This window comes from Phyllobates terribilis, unplaced genomic scaffold, assembly GCF_046119375.1.
Source record: "Phyllobates terribilis strain yellow unplaced genomic scaffold, ASM4611937v1 Scaffold_11__3_contigs__length_659146591, whole genome shotgun sequence".
In the NCBI taxonomy this organism is placed as follows: Eukaryota; Metazoa; Chordata; class Amphibia; order Anura; family Dendrobatidae; genus Phyllobates; species Phyllobates terribilis.
In genome coordinates this window covers 398505158-398522038 of record NW_027362771.1, presented here as the reverse complement: position 1 = coordinate 398522038, position 16881 = coordinate 398505158, and the positions used below count along the sequence as shown (strand labels likewise).

General features: G+C 41.7%; 1 protein-coding gene across 1 annotated transcript in view; it reads left to right on the top strand.

The window, feature by feature from the left end:
* DMXL2 (Dmx like 2) overlaps positions 1 to 12289 on the top strand; it is a 152504-nt gene extending 140215 nt beyond the window's left edge. Inside the window, exons 37-40 of the mRNA XM_073654720.1 lie at positions 5060 to 5151; positions 7898 to 7950; positions 10198 to 10415; positions 10495 to 12289. Of these exons, the coding sequence (XP_073510821.1) occupies positions 5060 to 5151; positions 7898 to 7950; positions 10198 to 10415; positions 10495 to 10704 (573 nt within the window). The 3' untranslated portion in view covers positions 10705 to 12289. The remainder of the gene's footprint in view (positions 1 to 5059; positions 5152 to 7897; positions 7951 to 10197; positions 10416 to 10494) is intronic.
* The last annotated feature ends 4592 nt before the right edge of the window (positions 12290 to 16881 follow it).

Genomic DNA, 16881 nt, shown 5'->3' with positions numbered 1-16881 from the left:
CATTTAATTTTGCAGAAGCGCAGCGGAACTCCCGCCATTGACTTGCATTGAGACGCATAGAAACCGCGACTGTACATTTGTACAAGCGGCTTCTATGCGTCTCTATGTGCGGATGGTACCCAGTTCTGGAGGAGAGAAGACTCTCATCCAGACCTGGGTTCCATTGTACCTGTAAAAAAAGAATAAAATAACAAATAAAGTTATATTCACCTGTCCGGCGGCTTCTCTCTGAATGCCGGCATCGCTTGAGGACCTGCGGTGACGTCACAGTCATGTGACCGCAGGCCCTTCACCGCTCTGTCTCGCGATATGCCAGCAGCCGGGGACAAGCCAGGAAGCAGCGCTGCAGCCACGCCGGGGCCTCAGGGGTGAGTATAGCTTGATTTGTTTTAATTTTTACGGTCACACTGTATAAATCCATGCCGTTTGCATGGATTTATACATGTGACCTAGTTGTCAAGCACTTTCCAAGTGATGCTATCGCCTGGAAAGCGCTTGTCAATCTGCATGCGTTTTTTTCTGCCAGGGAGATGCAGAAATGCTGCAGAAATTTTCTGCTTCATTTCTGCATCGTGGGCACATAGCCTTATGCAGGTTTTTTTTATGAAAGAACAGGTATGCTTCAATACGTAAAAAAACACCCTAAACTCCAATCCTGTTCTTGTGTCTTGTCCTTTCTCTAAATAAATTGAGAATCTTGTAAGCTTGGGATTGTTGGTTGCCTAATAGAGGAGGCACAGTAATATAGAAATATGAAGATTTACATTTAAAGGGAACCTGACAGCTGATACATGCTGCCCAATCCTATACATGCACATAGGCAGAGACCTGTCTCTCCAGGGCTGCAGGTGGGAAGAAACCGCTGGGGACACTCCTGTCTGACTAATCTCCAGTGTGGCTCAGTCCCCGGCCGCTAATAAACTGTTCTTTTCTCTGAAACACCGCACCGTTTCAGAGTTAAACATATATGGCTGGAATCGTTCAGCCGTGTCTGATACTTGCTGCCCGTACATCAGGTAGCATGTATCAGCTGTCAGATTCCCTTAAAGATTGTTGTAAATGATTCCTAATGTCACCAGACCATAGAAGGGCATTATGAATCTCTCTCTGACTCTCTGACTCTCTCTCTCTCTCTCTCTCTGAATCTCTCTCTACATCAGTCGTTCAAAGGATTTAGGGCTGAACTCTTCCATCTGAATGGGAGCCATAGTGCAGCGGATACATTTATTATGATTGCTTATATAGAGCCAACGCATTTGGTATTGTCATCACTGTCCCCATTGGAGCTCACAGCCTAAATTCACTATCAGTCTGTCTTTGGATTGTGCGAGGAAACCTATGAAAACACAGGGAGGACACACAAACCCAGGACCCCAGCGCTGCAAGGCGACAGTGCTAAGCACCGCATGCTTACGCCATGGGTGTCGAAATTGACTTCAGAGTTTTTCCCTCTTGCAGCTGGCCATTGGCACTGTAATGTACTGTCACTACTTATGTCTTGCATCCCCTTAGCTTATGTATGTTTTGGAGTCTAAAGTTACAAATGACTTATTTTACAGCATGCACAATACCATGCCTTGTAGTAGAGTCCTCCCTGCCCTATACTTATGGGAGTGAGCATGTGTAGTCTACAAACGGGACATACTTGTATCTTCATAATGTTCATTTCCATCTGTTTTATCACTTTGCCGGTCATCAAAACAATGTCAAGGTTACACTTGACGATGAAAATGCAGTTTGCCAAAACTGCTGACGATTTTTATTTTTTTTCCAATAATATCAGATTCTGTGTTTTTTTGATTGTATTCATGGCTTTCAGCACCAAAGCGAACGGAGTAAACTTTTATCTAAGGCTGCAGCCACAATCTCATGTGGTTTATATCCATGGCATCATATTTAAAAATTGCTAAGGTATAGACAAATGGCAGATTTCTTCCTTGAAGGTAATTTTTATGTTTACAGCTGCAGGCGGAATGATAACCGGATTAAACTTTTCATTATAACCGGTTGGAATATGTATTCACATTGAATTCAATTATAATCATGTGCTTCCAGCAAACCTTCAAATTACTCTGTTGCTATTTTTGCGGATCCAGTTGTATATTTTGTGGAATTGAGTTACCTTTTCGGTAAAACTCAAAGTAATCAGGCATTTCTGATGTGTTTTTTTTCTTTAAAGCTCCTTGATTGCAAAGTGCTGCGTCTTGTTAATGTGCACAGAAACTTCTGGATGGAAATAAATCCTGAAACTTGCTTTTTCATTATGTGGTTTAGGTTGCTCATATAGAAAATCTATTTGTTAGCTTTTTTTTTTTTTTTAATCATACCTATGTGGTTTCCATTGCTGTCCAACAACCCCAATAACAGAGCATGTCGCTGATGTTTAATGCCTACATACTACATGATGATTGACATTTTCCATCATTGTAATGCTGCGTCCAGTGGATGGCACAGGAGTCCTCTTCAGCAGGTGATGGCTGAGATATTCCCACAGTATCCCACTCCACTCCATAATAGATGTGAGCTAATGGGGACGCGATATAGGGTATATGGGCTGATAAGTGTCATGAATAGTGTGAGTTAAATAGATAAGATGATCCGTAGTAAAGCATGCCCCCAGCTGAGGTTGGGATGCATATATAGATCTCTTCAATAGAGGAAAAAGCCACTAAAAGCTTCCATTGAGCGACAAGAAGAAAAGCTACAGAAGAGGGCGATTCGGTGAAGAAAAAAAATACAGAGAAGAGAGGATTCAAGAGAGGCACAGAGGATTTCACTCCAGAAACAAATTATTAAATAGAGTTGAGTCTACTAGGCACTGATATAGGAACGTACAGATAATGGGGTGTGGCTTCTTATAATCAGTCTGCCCATGGAGTCCACACATTCTCAAAACATTTCCACCCTGTCAAGAGAGCTGTAAGTTTGTCACTAATGATGTACCAAGAGAAGCTTAAGCAATAGTTTGCTTAATCGCTAGAAATATAAATGAGATAGGAGCATAAGGATGTCTTGGGACCAGGCGGATTCCTTGTTCACTAGGGGTTCCCAAGGATTTTTCATCAAGTTTTGGCTGTTAACTAGGGATGAGCAGACCCCTGGAAGTTCGGGTTCTGGTACCCGACCTGAACTTTTGAATAAAGTTTAATTCGGGTACCAGAACTGTACTCGAAACTTAAACTAGAACCCAAGCCACATTGAAAACAATGGGGACCCGGACCTTTCAGCTGGGAAAAAAAAATCTCTATTTCTCTTCCCCTGACACTCTGAATATTGGTATGGACTTCTGGGAGAAGTGCGTGTTCGGCGTTTATCACCGGACACTAATTGTTCAGTAGCAACCCTGAGCTTTTAAGGTTGGGTTCGCTCCTCATGGTATGTAAATATGCTTTGTAACTACCTGGATACAAATTGGATCTAAGCACTGTGGTGGTAAGATTACTGTGTGCCATATACAACATATGTACCTTTTATCTCTTAGATGCGTTTTCCACAAATTTTAACTATTAATGGCCTATCTGTAAGATATGTCATCAATATCAGATCAGACACCCTCCGTCCCAAGTGATCAGCTGATATTTGTTCCAATGGCGACCAAATGTACACCGTGTACATGGACAGAACACTACAACTCCATACACTTTACTGCAGCTCAGATCTCATTATCTTCAATAGGAGCTGGGCTCCAGGTTCTCCTCCATACATTGTTCGCATCTGGTTGTCAAACAGCTGATTGTGGGGGTGCTGGGTGTCAGACTCCGATTTGTTACGGATGACCTATGGGTAGGTCTTAAAGAAGTTGTCCACTACTTGGACAAATCTTTGTTATCCCCCACGTTTGGACCTGATAAAATAAAAAAAGCCTATACTCGCCTCCCGTGCTGGCGCCATTACTGCGATGTTGGTACTCGCTCTCCCTGGGGCTCCGGTGCTTTTTTTGTGACACGTGATCCCGGCGCCCAATCAGCGCTGGCGTCTCTGTCCTCTCCTCTTGTTGAATTAAGCATGTAGAGGAAGTCAAGAGATCAGCCGCAGACTTCCTCTTCATGTTCGATTTGTCCAAAGGCGGAGACAGTGACGCCAGGGCTGATTGGGTGCCGGGCTTACATGTCACAACAACCGCTCGGGAGCCCCGGGACCGTGAGTGCGGACACCGCTAGTATGGTGCCAGCACAGGAGGTGAGTATAGGCTTTTTTATTTTATTGGGGCCAAACATTTAGATCAAGAAGGGGTTGTCCCAAGTATTGGACAACCCCTTTAAATATGTAAGTAGTGAGCGAACCCTTAAAGGACACATCCTTTTGGGGTCTTAGAACGCATTGAAGAATTGCTGTGCGTTTCAGAGCCATTACGTTTTAATTCTTCTGTCAACCTAGTTGTATGAGTGCTTTGGGGGTTTTTGACAATTTTTATTTTTTTAGCTTTTTAAAGGTACCATTAGTGTACATAGATACCTATAATATTATTTCGTTTTTTAATTATTGTTAAGTTTTTGTTTTTTTTTTAGCTTGAATTCAGATCTATTCTGCAGATGTTATTGTAACCGTGATAATAAACTTGTAGGTTGTTTTTGTTTTTTTTTTCACTATGTTTTATCAATTTTGTACATTAAATTGCACAATTTTTATTTATTTATTCAACTAGTTTTATGAAGGCTTGTTTTTTTCAGGACACTTTACAGTTTTCTTTGATGCCATAGGAAGGAGGAATAAACAAAAAGAAAAAGCTGCAATTCTGCTTCTATTTTTTATTTGGGGGTTTGTTTATTTGTATTTAGGTTTTTTTAATGGCATTTATTCTGCAGCATAAAAAATAGCTCATTAATTGCATTGTATCAGGTTTGCACACAGTAAGTAATATCTCTATCTTTGTATCACTTTTCACTAATTGAACAAATGAACAATAATACCAATAGGTTTTTAGGTTGCCTAATATGTGATCCCTGTATTATCAATGTAATTTAGAATGTGTAAGATTTAAGCTTGTATCACAAAAAATGCAATACTCCTAAAAACAGCCAGTTTCTTAAGTCTCATTAATTTATTGCATTATTTTCAGAGTTGGCAGTGTCATACGAAAACCACAAGTGACTTTGCATTTATTACCTCATCAAGCTTGGTTGCTACATCAGGACAATCCAATGATAACAGGTATGATGTATGGAGTTGCTTAAAGAAGCACTCCCTTCAAAGTTTTTATCTTAATATATTGCAATCATCTTATTATATAGCACTGTGTACTTACAATTGCTCATTTTGCCGTTCTATTTCTAGATTTCAGGATTAAAATGGCTACTGTCTTGTTACACTAACAGAAATCTGTCCTACAATCTTCATAGGACAGGTGCCTGTGAGCATGTGCAGAAAGAAACATCTCTGACCTGGAGATAATTATACCATGTCCCGTCAAGCTATATACAGATCACAACCCCTCAGCACTCTGAAAGAATGTGGACAGCCGTGTGAACAGACTTTTTTTTTACCTCAGTTTCGCTGATATAACGGTATTAAATCAGAAAGGCAGGGTGGACACCAGTGTCAGCAGCCTCTTTTTACCTCAGCAGTCCTGGTATCTCCATTATTAGATTTGAAACAGAGTGGACAGCAGTAAGAACAGCCTCTTCATACTTCAGCACTACTGGTATCTCCAGTATTATATCAGATACACAGGTTGGACAGCAGTGTGAGCAACCTCTTCTCGCCTCAGCACTCCTGGTATCTCCAGTATTAGATCAGAAATACGTGATAAGCACCAGTGTGAGCAGCCTCTTCTTAACTCGCAAGTCCTGGTCTCTCCAGTACTAGATCAAAAACACAGAGTGGACAGCAGTGTTAGCAGACTCTTCTTACCTCAGCACCCCTGGTATATCCAGTATTTCATCAGAAAGATATGGTGGACTGCAGTGTGAGCAGCCTTTTATACCTCAGCACCCCTGATATCTCCAGCAATAGATCAGAAACACAGGTTGGACAGCAGTGTGAGCAGCCTCCTCTTACCTCAGGACTCCTGGTATTTCCCGTATTAGGTCAGATAGACAGGGTGGACAGCCGTGGGAATAGCCTCTTCTTACCTCAGCACTCTTTGTTCTCCAGTATTAGGTCAGAAACACAGGGTGGACAGCAGTGTGAGCGGACTCTTCTTACCTCAGCAGCTCTGGTATCTCCAGTATTAGGTCAGATACACCAGATGGACAGCAGTGTGAGCAGCCTCTTCTTGCCTCAGCACTCCTGGTATCTCCAGTATTAGGTCAGATAGACAGGGTGGACAGCAGTGTGAGCAGCCTCTTCTTACCTCAGCACTCCTGGTATCTCCAGTATTCGGTCAGATAGACAGGGTGGACAGCAGTGTGAGCAGCCTCTTCTTACCTCAGCACTCCTTGTATCTCCAGTATTAGGTGAGATAGACATGGTGGAAAGCAGTGCGAGCAGCCTCTTCTTGCCTCAGCACCTCTGGTATCTCCAGTATTAGGTCAGATAGACATGGTGGAAAGCAGTGTGAGCAGCCTCTTCTTACCTCAGCACCTCTGGTATCTCCAGTATTACTGCACATCTTCCTACACATGAAAAGAGGGGGTGGCGCTCCCTACTGCACATGCTCACAGACACCTGTCTTATTAACAGAGAACAGGTTTCATGGCAGCCATCTTAATTCTATGGTAATCCCATCCCTAGACCAAATAAGTGTGATTTGCTAATAAATAAATTTTAGGAATTTATAATTACATTTCCTTTTAGCATTTAGTTTAATTTGTTTTATATATTCCTAGTGAACCCCTTTAAGTATTATGCTTACACTTTATGAAAAATGCTAAGCAAATGTGTGAACATTTTTCCTTTACCCATTATTTTTCGTACAAGAAATGGTAAATAGCCACGTAATGTTTGTTAAAACAAAATACAAATTTCACATTTCTATAACTAATCCCGAGTTTCACAGTCTTTTTTTTTCTATCCATTTGGATATTGAGTATTACTTTTCCCTGCGTCTCCACTCCGTGGTGTGAGTTGCCCCGCCACCGCAACCTGTGCATATTGTTCTAATAAAGTTTGTATTTTTTATAAGAAGCATTACTTGGCTATTTATCATTTCTTGTGTAGATTTTTGTCTTAATAGGTAATGTCCAGTTTATTTCCTTGCATATGGTTTTCACCCCAGCTATACACGATTGTAGTATTACCTGCTTTCTGGATTGTATTTGATGTACTTTTTTATGGCACATTTGATTCCAGTAGTTGAATAAGTAATAATTTGACAGCCCAGTTTCGTATTCATGACTTTCAATCCATTGAGGATTTTTCTGCTCGGCATTACATATAATAATCTGATTTTTGCACCTAGCAGTTTATGTATTAAATACATTTCCACTCTATAATTACATTCCTGATGTGATGATCTATTTCTCTAATGTATTCCGCCCATGCTCGTAACGCTCTTTACAAATAAGATGGTTTCATGTCTATCTTTAAATTGAGTTCATGGGTAATTTGAAGGGCACTAGCCTGTATAATGCCTCTCTTGGTAGCTAAGCACTTCTGTACAGGGCAATGGCATAGACACTAGATATAATACTGATCTAGATACTGCTATGCTATGTGAATGTGGCCTTAAAGTGGAAACTGAGTGGAGTGATAACTGAGTAACCGTTTCCATTCTCCATATGTGTTACCAGCAGTAAGAGCGCTATCATTAGTTGAGTATTGTCGGTAGTAATCAGCTTGTAAGTAGGGTCTAATTTTAAAAATGAAACTTTATCCAATGAATAAAAAAATACCTTTCATTCTGAACCTGATCCCCATTACCTGTATTTTATTTCTGTCCCCTGTTTAATTTTTTATTTATTTTTTTGCTATTTCATGACATCCTGGATTTAACCCTTTAATATTTTTTTTTATTTAGAAATGTTTGTTTGTGGGACACATTAATATCATCAAGTAACAGTCTGGTTCATGGTAAGAAATAACTTCTCTATTTTGGTATATGACAGTGGTTCTAAATATTGCAGACTTACCTGATGTAAAAAAAAAACAAAACCTGGTGTCCTATTGCAGACAGGGAAGGGTTAGAAGGATAATTCTTTCTTCAACCCATTGCCTTACAACCATTGTGTAAGAAGGAGGCATGTTTATGTTCCTAAATGCTGTACAGGAACTAACCTGATATAAACTTGTAACTGGTTACACTGCGGCACTTCTTGATTAGTTTTACTATATATTTTCTTTCCTTTGTGATACTGTTACATAATTGCAAAACCTAAGTAGGCTGTGTTATGCCTACCCCTGGATTAAGGATATTGTATTGGTGTAAACGCTATTGTGGCTATTCACGGGTAATTATTGCTCCCTGAAGGACCTCATCATGTGACTGGCTTGGCCATACTGGCTGGAGCTACGTCATATGGGTATTGCAGTCTGGTGTTGTCTTGCCATAACTTATTACTGCTTTGTTATCACTGTTGCAATCTGCACAATGAACATTCAGAACAACAGAAATGCTTAAAGGAAACCTGTCAGCAGGAATATCCATGTTAAACTAAAGGTATGGGCAGCATGGCACTGTCATACTGATTTAATACATACCTTTAGTGTAAAAATCTGCAGCCTGGTTTTCATTCAATCATGATGAAAAATTTTGGTTTCCTCAGTGCTTCGGGGCGGGACTGTGGGTAGGGTTTTCGGCTCAGAGGGCTCAGCCACGACCCCTCCTCTGCCTGTGTTGCATTCATTTAAATTTTGGGTTGGCGCCGTCTTAGCTCTGGGCGGCGCTTTCATTGGTGTCGGTGTTCATGAAAATGGCACCGGCGCATTCGCAGATTGACCTCTAGCGGTCTTCAGGAAAATGGCACCGGAGGTGGCACATGCGCAGAATGAGATCTTGGCTCAGTGAATTAGAATGAGAATTAGATCTCATTTTGCGCATGCAACATTTCCGGCGCTATTTTCCAGAAAATTGCCAGAGGTCGATTTGCGCATTCGCCGGTGCCATCTTCATGAAGACCGCCACCAGCGACAGCGCTGCCCACAACTAAGACAGCTCCAACCCAAAGTTTAAATGAATCCAACAGAGGCAGCGGAGGGGCCGTGGCTAAGCCAAAGACCCTACCCACAGTCCCCCCCGAAGCACAGAGGAAACCTAAATTTATCATTATGATTGAACAAAGACCAGGCTGCAGGTTTTTACACTAAAGATATGTATTAAATCAGTATGACCGCACCATGATGCCCCCTTACCTTCAGTTTAACATGGACATTACTGCTGACAGGTTTCCTTTAAAATGAACCTGTGAGTTTCCTAATTCGCTGCCAGCATGTTATGTGCCTCATAATTCGGATCCTATTGATCCGTTCCATTGGCCCCTGCAGCCTGGATAACTGCTAAAAATGATCTTTATACACCTTGTTTGGTAATCCGCGCCAAGCGGTGTGTACGGACCAACCTCTGCGCCTGCTGTGAGCTCGCTACCCCAGTCCCTTCAATGAAATGTAGAGTGGCCGAGTTGGCAAGCTAACAGCAGGTGCCAATATTGTCTGTACATACGAGTCACACTGCTCTGCACTAATTACCATACCGGAAGAGTGGTGTATAAGATAATTTTTTTAGCGGCGTGCCTGGCTGCAGGGGCACACAGGACTGATCTATGGGATCCTAATTATGAGGCATATGATATACTGCGAGTAATTTAATAACAAGAAATCTGATGGCCGCTTCCTTTTAAATGTATTTTTCCATAAACAACATTTATCACCTATCGATTCAATTGACAATAAATATATTATTGCTGGGGGTCCAGCTGCAGAAATCCCCATTGAGCCTTAGTACAGGTGTCCAAAGTCCCCTGTATGAATAGGGTAGTACTCCTGTGGATTGGTGCTTGCACATGTTCGATATCACTCAACTGGCCCGACCCCCAGCGTTCAGATCACCTATGCTGTGAATATGTTGGTGTTTATGGGACAACCCCTTTGACTCAGTTTTTTTTTTTTTATTACTATGAAACCTGTTAACACTGAGAACTCTCCCTTTTATCAAACCAGAACTTTGCTACATCATCACTTCTGGTTTACACTGATCCTCCACTGACTTATCTTCCAGGCAGTTTTGTTGTTTAAAATAAACTGCATAAATTACATATAGTATCCGTTGTAAAGAAGGTATATGACAATTTTGTCTAATTTTATTTTATTTTTTGCCCCTTTTAGCTTTCAACTGCCATGAAAATGGAGCCACCGTTCTTCAGTATGCGCCAAAACAGCAGCTCTTGATAACTGGTGGCAGGAAAGGCTACATCTGTATCTTTGACATTAGGCAAAGGCAACTCCTTCATACCTTCCAGGCCCACGACTCTGCGGTGAAGGCTCTTGCTCTGGATTTTTCTGAAGAATGTTTTGTCACTGGCTCGGCTGAGGGTAACATGAAGGTAAAGTACGGAGATGTCCCCAGACATGTTCATCAAGTTGTGTAATTTGTAATGGTTATTGATGTTCTCTTTGATGCAGGTATGGAAGTTAACAGGCCATGGTCTACTTCATTCCTTTAAGAACGAGCACGCGAAGCAGTCCATTTTTCGGAATATTGGAGCAGGTGTCATGCAGATTGAAGTAGGAGAGAAAAAGCGAATCTTCTCCTGTGGAGCAGATGGCACTCTGAAAATGAGGATGTTGCCTACTGCATTGAGGACCCAGTCAGGCATTTTCGATATTCTCTAGCAACTTTAACTTTTAAGCCTGTCTGCTCCTCCAAATGTTGATCCACTGATGCAAAACATGTAGGAAGATTTAGAAACTGTGAAGTTAGAAGCTGCTTAGGGGAGATACATACAAGGTTATTCATATTAAGAGCCAGGTTTTGTGCCGCTGAACAACATGGATATGCATGCCTGCCATATAGATCAGTAAAACCGAGGACATGAGGATTTCTCTGGTGAGCTTAGAGCACGAGTGCAAGTACTGCTGGACTTTTTAGCATCATTCACACTCCTCGTTGAGATGCTATAGTTTACTTTTGAGGTAAATCAGCACACCATAAATTGCTGTAAACTTTATGGGTTTCAGATTGATTACATGAGGGATAGGCAAAGGACCAAAAGGGATGCGGTGGTCTTTTGAGTTTACATGGTTTTAGTTATAAATGCCTGCAAGCATAAAGCCACTTTACACCGCAGGAGAGTTACCAGAGCCAAATAACATATACACAGACCGTAGGCGGAGCAAACGCCACCAAAAAGGAAGTCTTTCACGTTGTCCCTGAGGTCCGTTTAGAAAGTAACATTTTAGAAATTGTTTCCTTTTCTTAACTTTTTCAGCCTTTTACACATTCCCCAGACATTTACTTCCAGACACTTGTACTTGTCAGAAAGCATGTGTATGTTCTCCTCAAATATCCATTTTAAATGAAGGTAATGTATGTGTTTACCGTCACTTTCAGATACAACAACCAAGACAACTAGTAATGAAATTTTCCTAAAATTCATTCACAGCTGTCTAGGGCCAGAAGAGCGGGTAATCATTCTTATCCTTGGTTGGGTATCTTTTTATTATTTTGTATTGCTTTATTTATTTTATGGGTATTAAACATTGTAATTTGCACATAATTTAACTGCTGTTTTTACGGTGTACTTTACTTTGCACATTACCACTTGTCCGTATGAAACTTTTAGCTTTAAGTCGTTCATTCATTGAAACCTGCGTGTTGGTTGTAGTGAACGTAATCATGGTTCTCTGCGTTCATGCTTAGTTTTTATTATTATTTTTTATGCATTTTTAGGGTTTGTGCACACACATGATTACACTCTGCTGGATGCCCATCTGTCGGGCAGTGAGCAGGACCGAACACGATCTTGTGAGCACTGCTCTGATAGACATCACTGCAACACATTATAAAATGAATGTCAGGCTTCCTGTGGCCAGATAGTGAATAGTGGAAAGCGATATAAACTAATTTATTCCACAGCATATGTATAACTATGCAGAGTTGAATATTGTTGGCTTGTATAATACTAAGCAGTGTCGTCTCCTTTTGATGTAATTTATCTGTTGTAAACACATTGTTAATAAGCTTCCCAGGACTACTTACTGTTTGTGTACTACGTGTCATCCTCCAAGTTGTCCTATTATTTTTAATGCAGTTTTGTGTGTGTGTTGTACTGTAAAATATATTGGCATTTCATGCACCTTTCTCTTATAACTTTGCCTTCCTCGAAGATTATTTAAAGGTATAAAGTATGTATAGAAAGGAAAGAATCATTGTAGAGTCTACCTTTGTAAGTTAAATAAACCCCTTTTATTTCATGGATACGTGGTCTTGATTTCTTGCTGTCATTGAGGATAAATAAAGGTATTATATTTACTTATGCATGTGAACTGGGGCTAAAGAATATTACTGTTGTTAGGCCTCACCAAATAAAGTTGATCCTTTAAACCTTAGGTGGGCACACAGACCCTGGGCTTTAATGCAGTAAACAAGAAGGCACGTGTGCAGTGAGAACTTGGCACACATGGAAATTTCAAAAGCAGCAGAAGGGATGAATGCAAGTTGAAAAAACAGGAAACACAGGTAGTGGAGAAAACCAAACATGAAACACTAGAGTCCCAAGACACAGTTGTGTGTCTAAATGGGCTTTAAATAGGCCTAGGGAAATTATGTCATTGACCTACTCCATGCAACTTGCAAAATCATGCGCGGAGCACAGCAAAGGGCAGCAGACGCAGGGGAAGTAAGTGGAGCCTGTGATAACCGGGACAGGTGTGTAACAAGTGCATTGAGTACTAAACAAGCCATAGTCTCATGTAAAAAGTAATGTTTTCTTCCTTTTACAGTGAAAAAAAATATTTGCCCTTTAAGGTATGTCAGGCCAAAACCTACAGCCATAGAAGTGTTAAATCTGCTTTTGCATGCTTGATGCATATGGACCCATTTTCATATACACTACAACTTAAGTTATTTCTGATTTGTAGTGTCGTATTCCATTGTAACCCAGGTTCCCACGGCTGCCCTACTTAGAGAACAAGGAGCAGGCGAATGCCAAAAATAAAAAAAAAAACAGGAACTGGCGCTTTTTGTAGATATAGTAGAACATTTTTTAAGTCAAAATACATTTCAAGGGAGCAGTCTCTCTTCCTTAGATGAACGGACAAGAAATGACAAGTGGAGCCGCTTATAGGGTTTAAATGAAACACAAAAGGTGCCAAGAGCACAAAATGTCATGTGCAACTGGAGAAAGTGGAGATGAAACCGCGATGCCAGTAAAAATGTAGTAGAAGAACCTTGAAAGTATTAATGTTTTTTATTTATCAACTTGTTTAGAAGAACACCTGCTTCATCAGGATAAGGCCACCGACTTCTGTGGTATATCCTGATGAAGGAGCAGGTGTGCTTCGAAACACGTTGATAAATAAAAACCGCATTTCAAAGTCTTTCTACTGCATTTTCATTACGGGCAGCGCGGTTTCATCACTACTTTCTCCAGTTGTACATGAAATCTCCTTTTGTGGTCTTCAGCAGACAGTTTCTTCAGTGTTCACAGGGGTTGTGACTTTTACAACCTTTGAAGGTGAGCATATTCTTTGATTTCATTTTCCTTTTTTTACCCGTATAAGACCCTATTGCGCTCATTATCTTTCCAGTTTTTCATCATAATCAGGAGCACAAAATTAGCATAAAGGTCAAAATTGACATAATGACTTATTTGTTGAACAGTCACCACAATCCCACTTAGGGATCTTTCACACATCAGTTTGGTATGTGTGCTATGCCTTATTTTCACTGGTATATCACAGACCCATTCCAATCAATGTGGCTTTTTACATGTCGTACTTTGATCCAAGTTCCAGCTCTAATAAAAGGCCTGTGGTGAAAAAGAAAAATAATGGATAGCATTCAGATTTCATCCATGTGCTGTCTGTATTTTAGCTGTTTAATAAGTAGGAAATGCTAAGATTTTTTTTTTCTTCATACAAGAAATCAAAATTGTGAAGTCTGACCAAAAGTTGATCCAGCACACTGGGAAAAATCAAGGACATATTTCATGTAGCAAGGGAAAAAAAAGTAATGTGTGAAAATGGCCTTACAGATAAACCAGCCACTTAACAAGTGTCAATCCTCCTTGTTGGCTCTGTGCTGCCTCTGGTCAGATCCAGGTATAGCACTCTTCTATCACCAGCATTGCCTTCATTCAGTCTTTGAATGCAGTCTTCTTTCCCCGGAACATGGCAGTCTGGTGGCGGAGTATTTAGCTTTCAGCCACTCAATGTTTTGTACAGCCAGCATAACCCAGATCGTAAACAGTCTTAACCCCTTAATTTTCTATAATGTATATAAACATCATGAGGCAGGCCAGGTTGTATGGAGTGAGCTCAGGAGGTGAGTGCACTCCACATCAGGCTTCTAAGAGCAATAATTGACGCTTGCTCCAATCGCTGCTGTTTAACCACTTGCATGTTACAGTCCATCACTGATGGCAGCATTTAAGTCACCACTTCCCAATGCCATCGGTTTCCACAACCTGGCAATGTGTCACGGGTGTGTCAGAGGTGACACAGTCACCCTGCAGTGGGTTGCAGGAGATCTCTACGTTTGGCATTGCAGACAGCTTCTTCGATAAGAGGCTTTCTTTAGGACCGAGCGGCTACCTCTCTTGCTAATTGGCTCTCTGGCCGAGGTGTATATATACCTGGTGTGTCTGAGAGGGAGTCGCCAGCTATATTAATTTCTACTTGTGAAGCTTAGCAGGAGCAGTACTTTGTCCTCTCTAGAGCTTGAGGCTGTGTGCTTATTTGGAGTTCATCTAAAGCTAAGCCATTTCCCCCTGTTTTTTCTACCCTTGTTGTCTATAGAGTTTAGTGGAGGTTGACTAGTGCTCATCTCCTCCCATCCCTAGCCATAGCCATACGCCAGGGAGAACAGGGCGAGGCACACATGCAGCGATTGCTGAAGAGGCAATATAGGGACGGTAGTTGAGACAGGGTGATGCCAGATCAGACGAGGAGGTCTCCACTTCCCCTTTTCCCTAGTGTCTGGGCTTCCTTTCCCTTTTTCCCTCTGTGTTGCACTAAGTCTTTCCCACACATGGTGTGACATTATAGCCGGCCGAGTACGTTTTGAAAAGGAAAAAAAAAGGGAACTGACATTTTGGGTTTTTTGTTTGTTTTTTTTCTTTGTGTGTTTTTGGGCGTGCACCTTTTTTTTTTTTTTTTTTCCCTTTCTCCCTTTGGTATGGGTTCAGTTGCAGAGCTTACAGAGCGGCTGCACAGGCTGTCTCTGGAGGTGAGTGACCTCCGTGGTGAGGTACGGCGGCAGCATCGGCGGCTAGTTTGCCAATATGGGGGTCTCTGCTGGTAGGCCTGTCCAGCCTGAACCCAAGGTTGCCCTTCTGGACAGGTTTTCAGGAGGTAGGGACAAGTATTTTGTATTTAAGGAGGCATGCAAATTGTATTTTAAACTTTGTCCCTACTCCTCCGGTAATGAGGAGCAACGGGTTGGTATTGTGATCTCTATTACAGGGCGATCCTCAGTCATGGGCATTTCCGTTACCCCAGGACTCGGTTTGTCTCCAATCTGTGGAGGGGTTTTGCGGAGCTCTGGCCCTCATCTACGATTACCCCGACTGAGTCGCCTTGGCTGAGTCTAGGCTATGTTGCCTTCAGCTGGGGATTCAGTCAGCGGAAACATACAGTTCGGAATTCCGTAGATGGGCTACAGAATCCAAATGGAATGACTCAGCCCTTAGAAGTCAATTTTGTGAGGGGCTTACTGAAAGGTTGCAAAATGCCTTGGCTGTATATGAAATCCCTCAGTCCTTGGAGGCTGCCATGTCTTTGGTCATACGTCTTGATAGACTCTTAAGGGATAGACTGGTGCGACCACCTTCTCCAGAGCCTTCTTGTCGGGGTTGTGTACCTCTGCTAGGGGAGCGGTCTGGGGGTGAACCAGTACTGGGGGAGGTGGAGGAACCCATGCAGTTAGGGGGTCTCTCTACATCATACTTCTCCCCAGAGATTCGCAAGAAAAAAGGCGTATGTTTTTTCTTTTTTGTAGGAAAAAGGGACACTTTGTTGGGGCCTGTCCAATTACTAAACAAAAGGAGACTCGATTAACTTTTGGTAGTCTGGAGTTGGATAAACAAGGGGTGCATTTGTGGCCAAACTGGAGTTCCCGCTTTGTCCGGACAGCAGAGGTGGTGCTAGAGAGCAAAACCTAAACAATTTCAGTGTTTGTTGACAGTGGAGCCAGAGTCAGCATGGTTGATGCTGAGTTTGTGAAAACTCATGATCTTGCTTGCTGTGCTATAGCTGAACTTATTCCCATTTTTGCCATTGACTCGGCGCCTCTTGCTCAGAAAGTATTTACTCAGATTGTACATAATGTAAAACAGGGTGGGGTCAGTTAATTTTGAAATCATCCCTTGCGATGTCCTGGGCAATCTTCCCACACCTATTGTTTTGGGTATTCCTTGGCTTGTTAAACATAATCCATTGGTGGATTGGCAAATCGGGGAAAGTATTGAATGGGGAGATTACTGCCATGAGAACTGTGTAGACATTTCCATTGCTACTCTCTCTACAGAAATATTACCAGCTTTTCTGTCTGGTTTTAAGTCCAGACTGTGTAATCTTTCTGGCCATGAGAGACAAGCCATGAAGGATTTCATTGCGGAAAGTCTGGAGAAGGGACAAATCAGACCCTCATCTTTGCCCGTGGTGGCAGGGTTCTCCTTTGTGAAGAAAGAATATGGCGGTCTACGTCCCTGTTTAGATTTCCGGGAATTAAATCAAATTACCATCTGTGATTCATACCTTCTTCCTCTGATTCTTGATTTGTTCAGCCAGATTGTGGGAGCTAAGGTATTCTCCAAGTTGGATTTAAGGGGAGCCTACAATCTGGTTAGA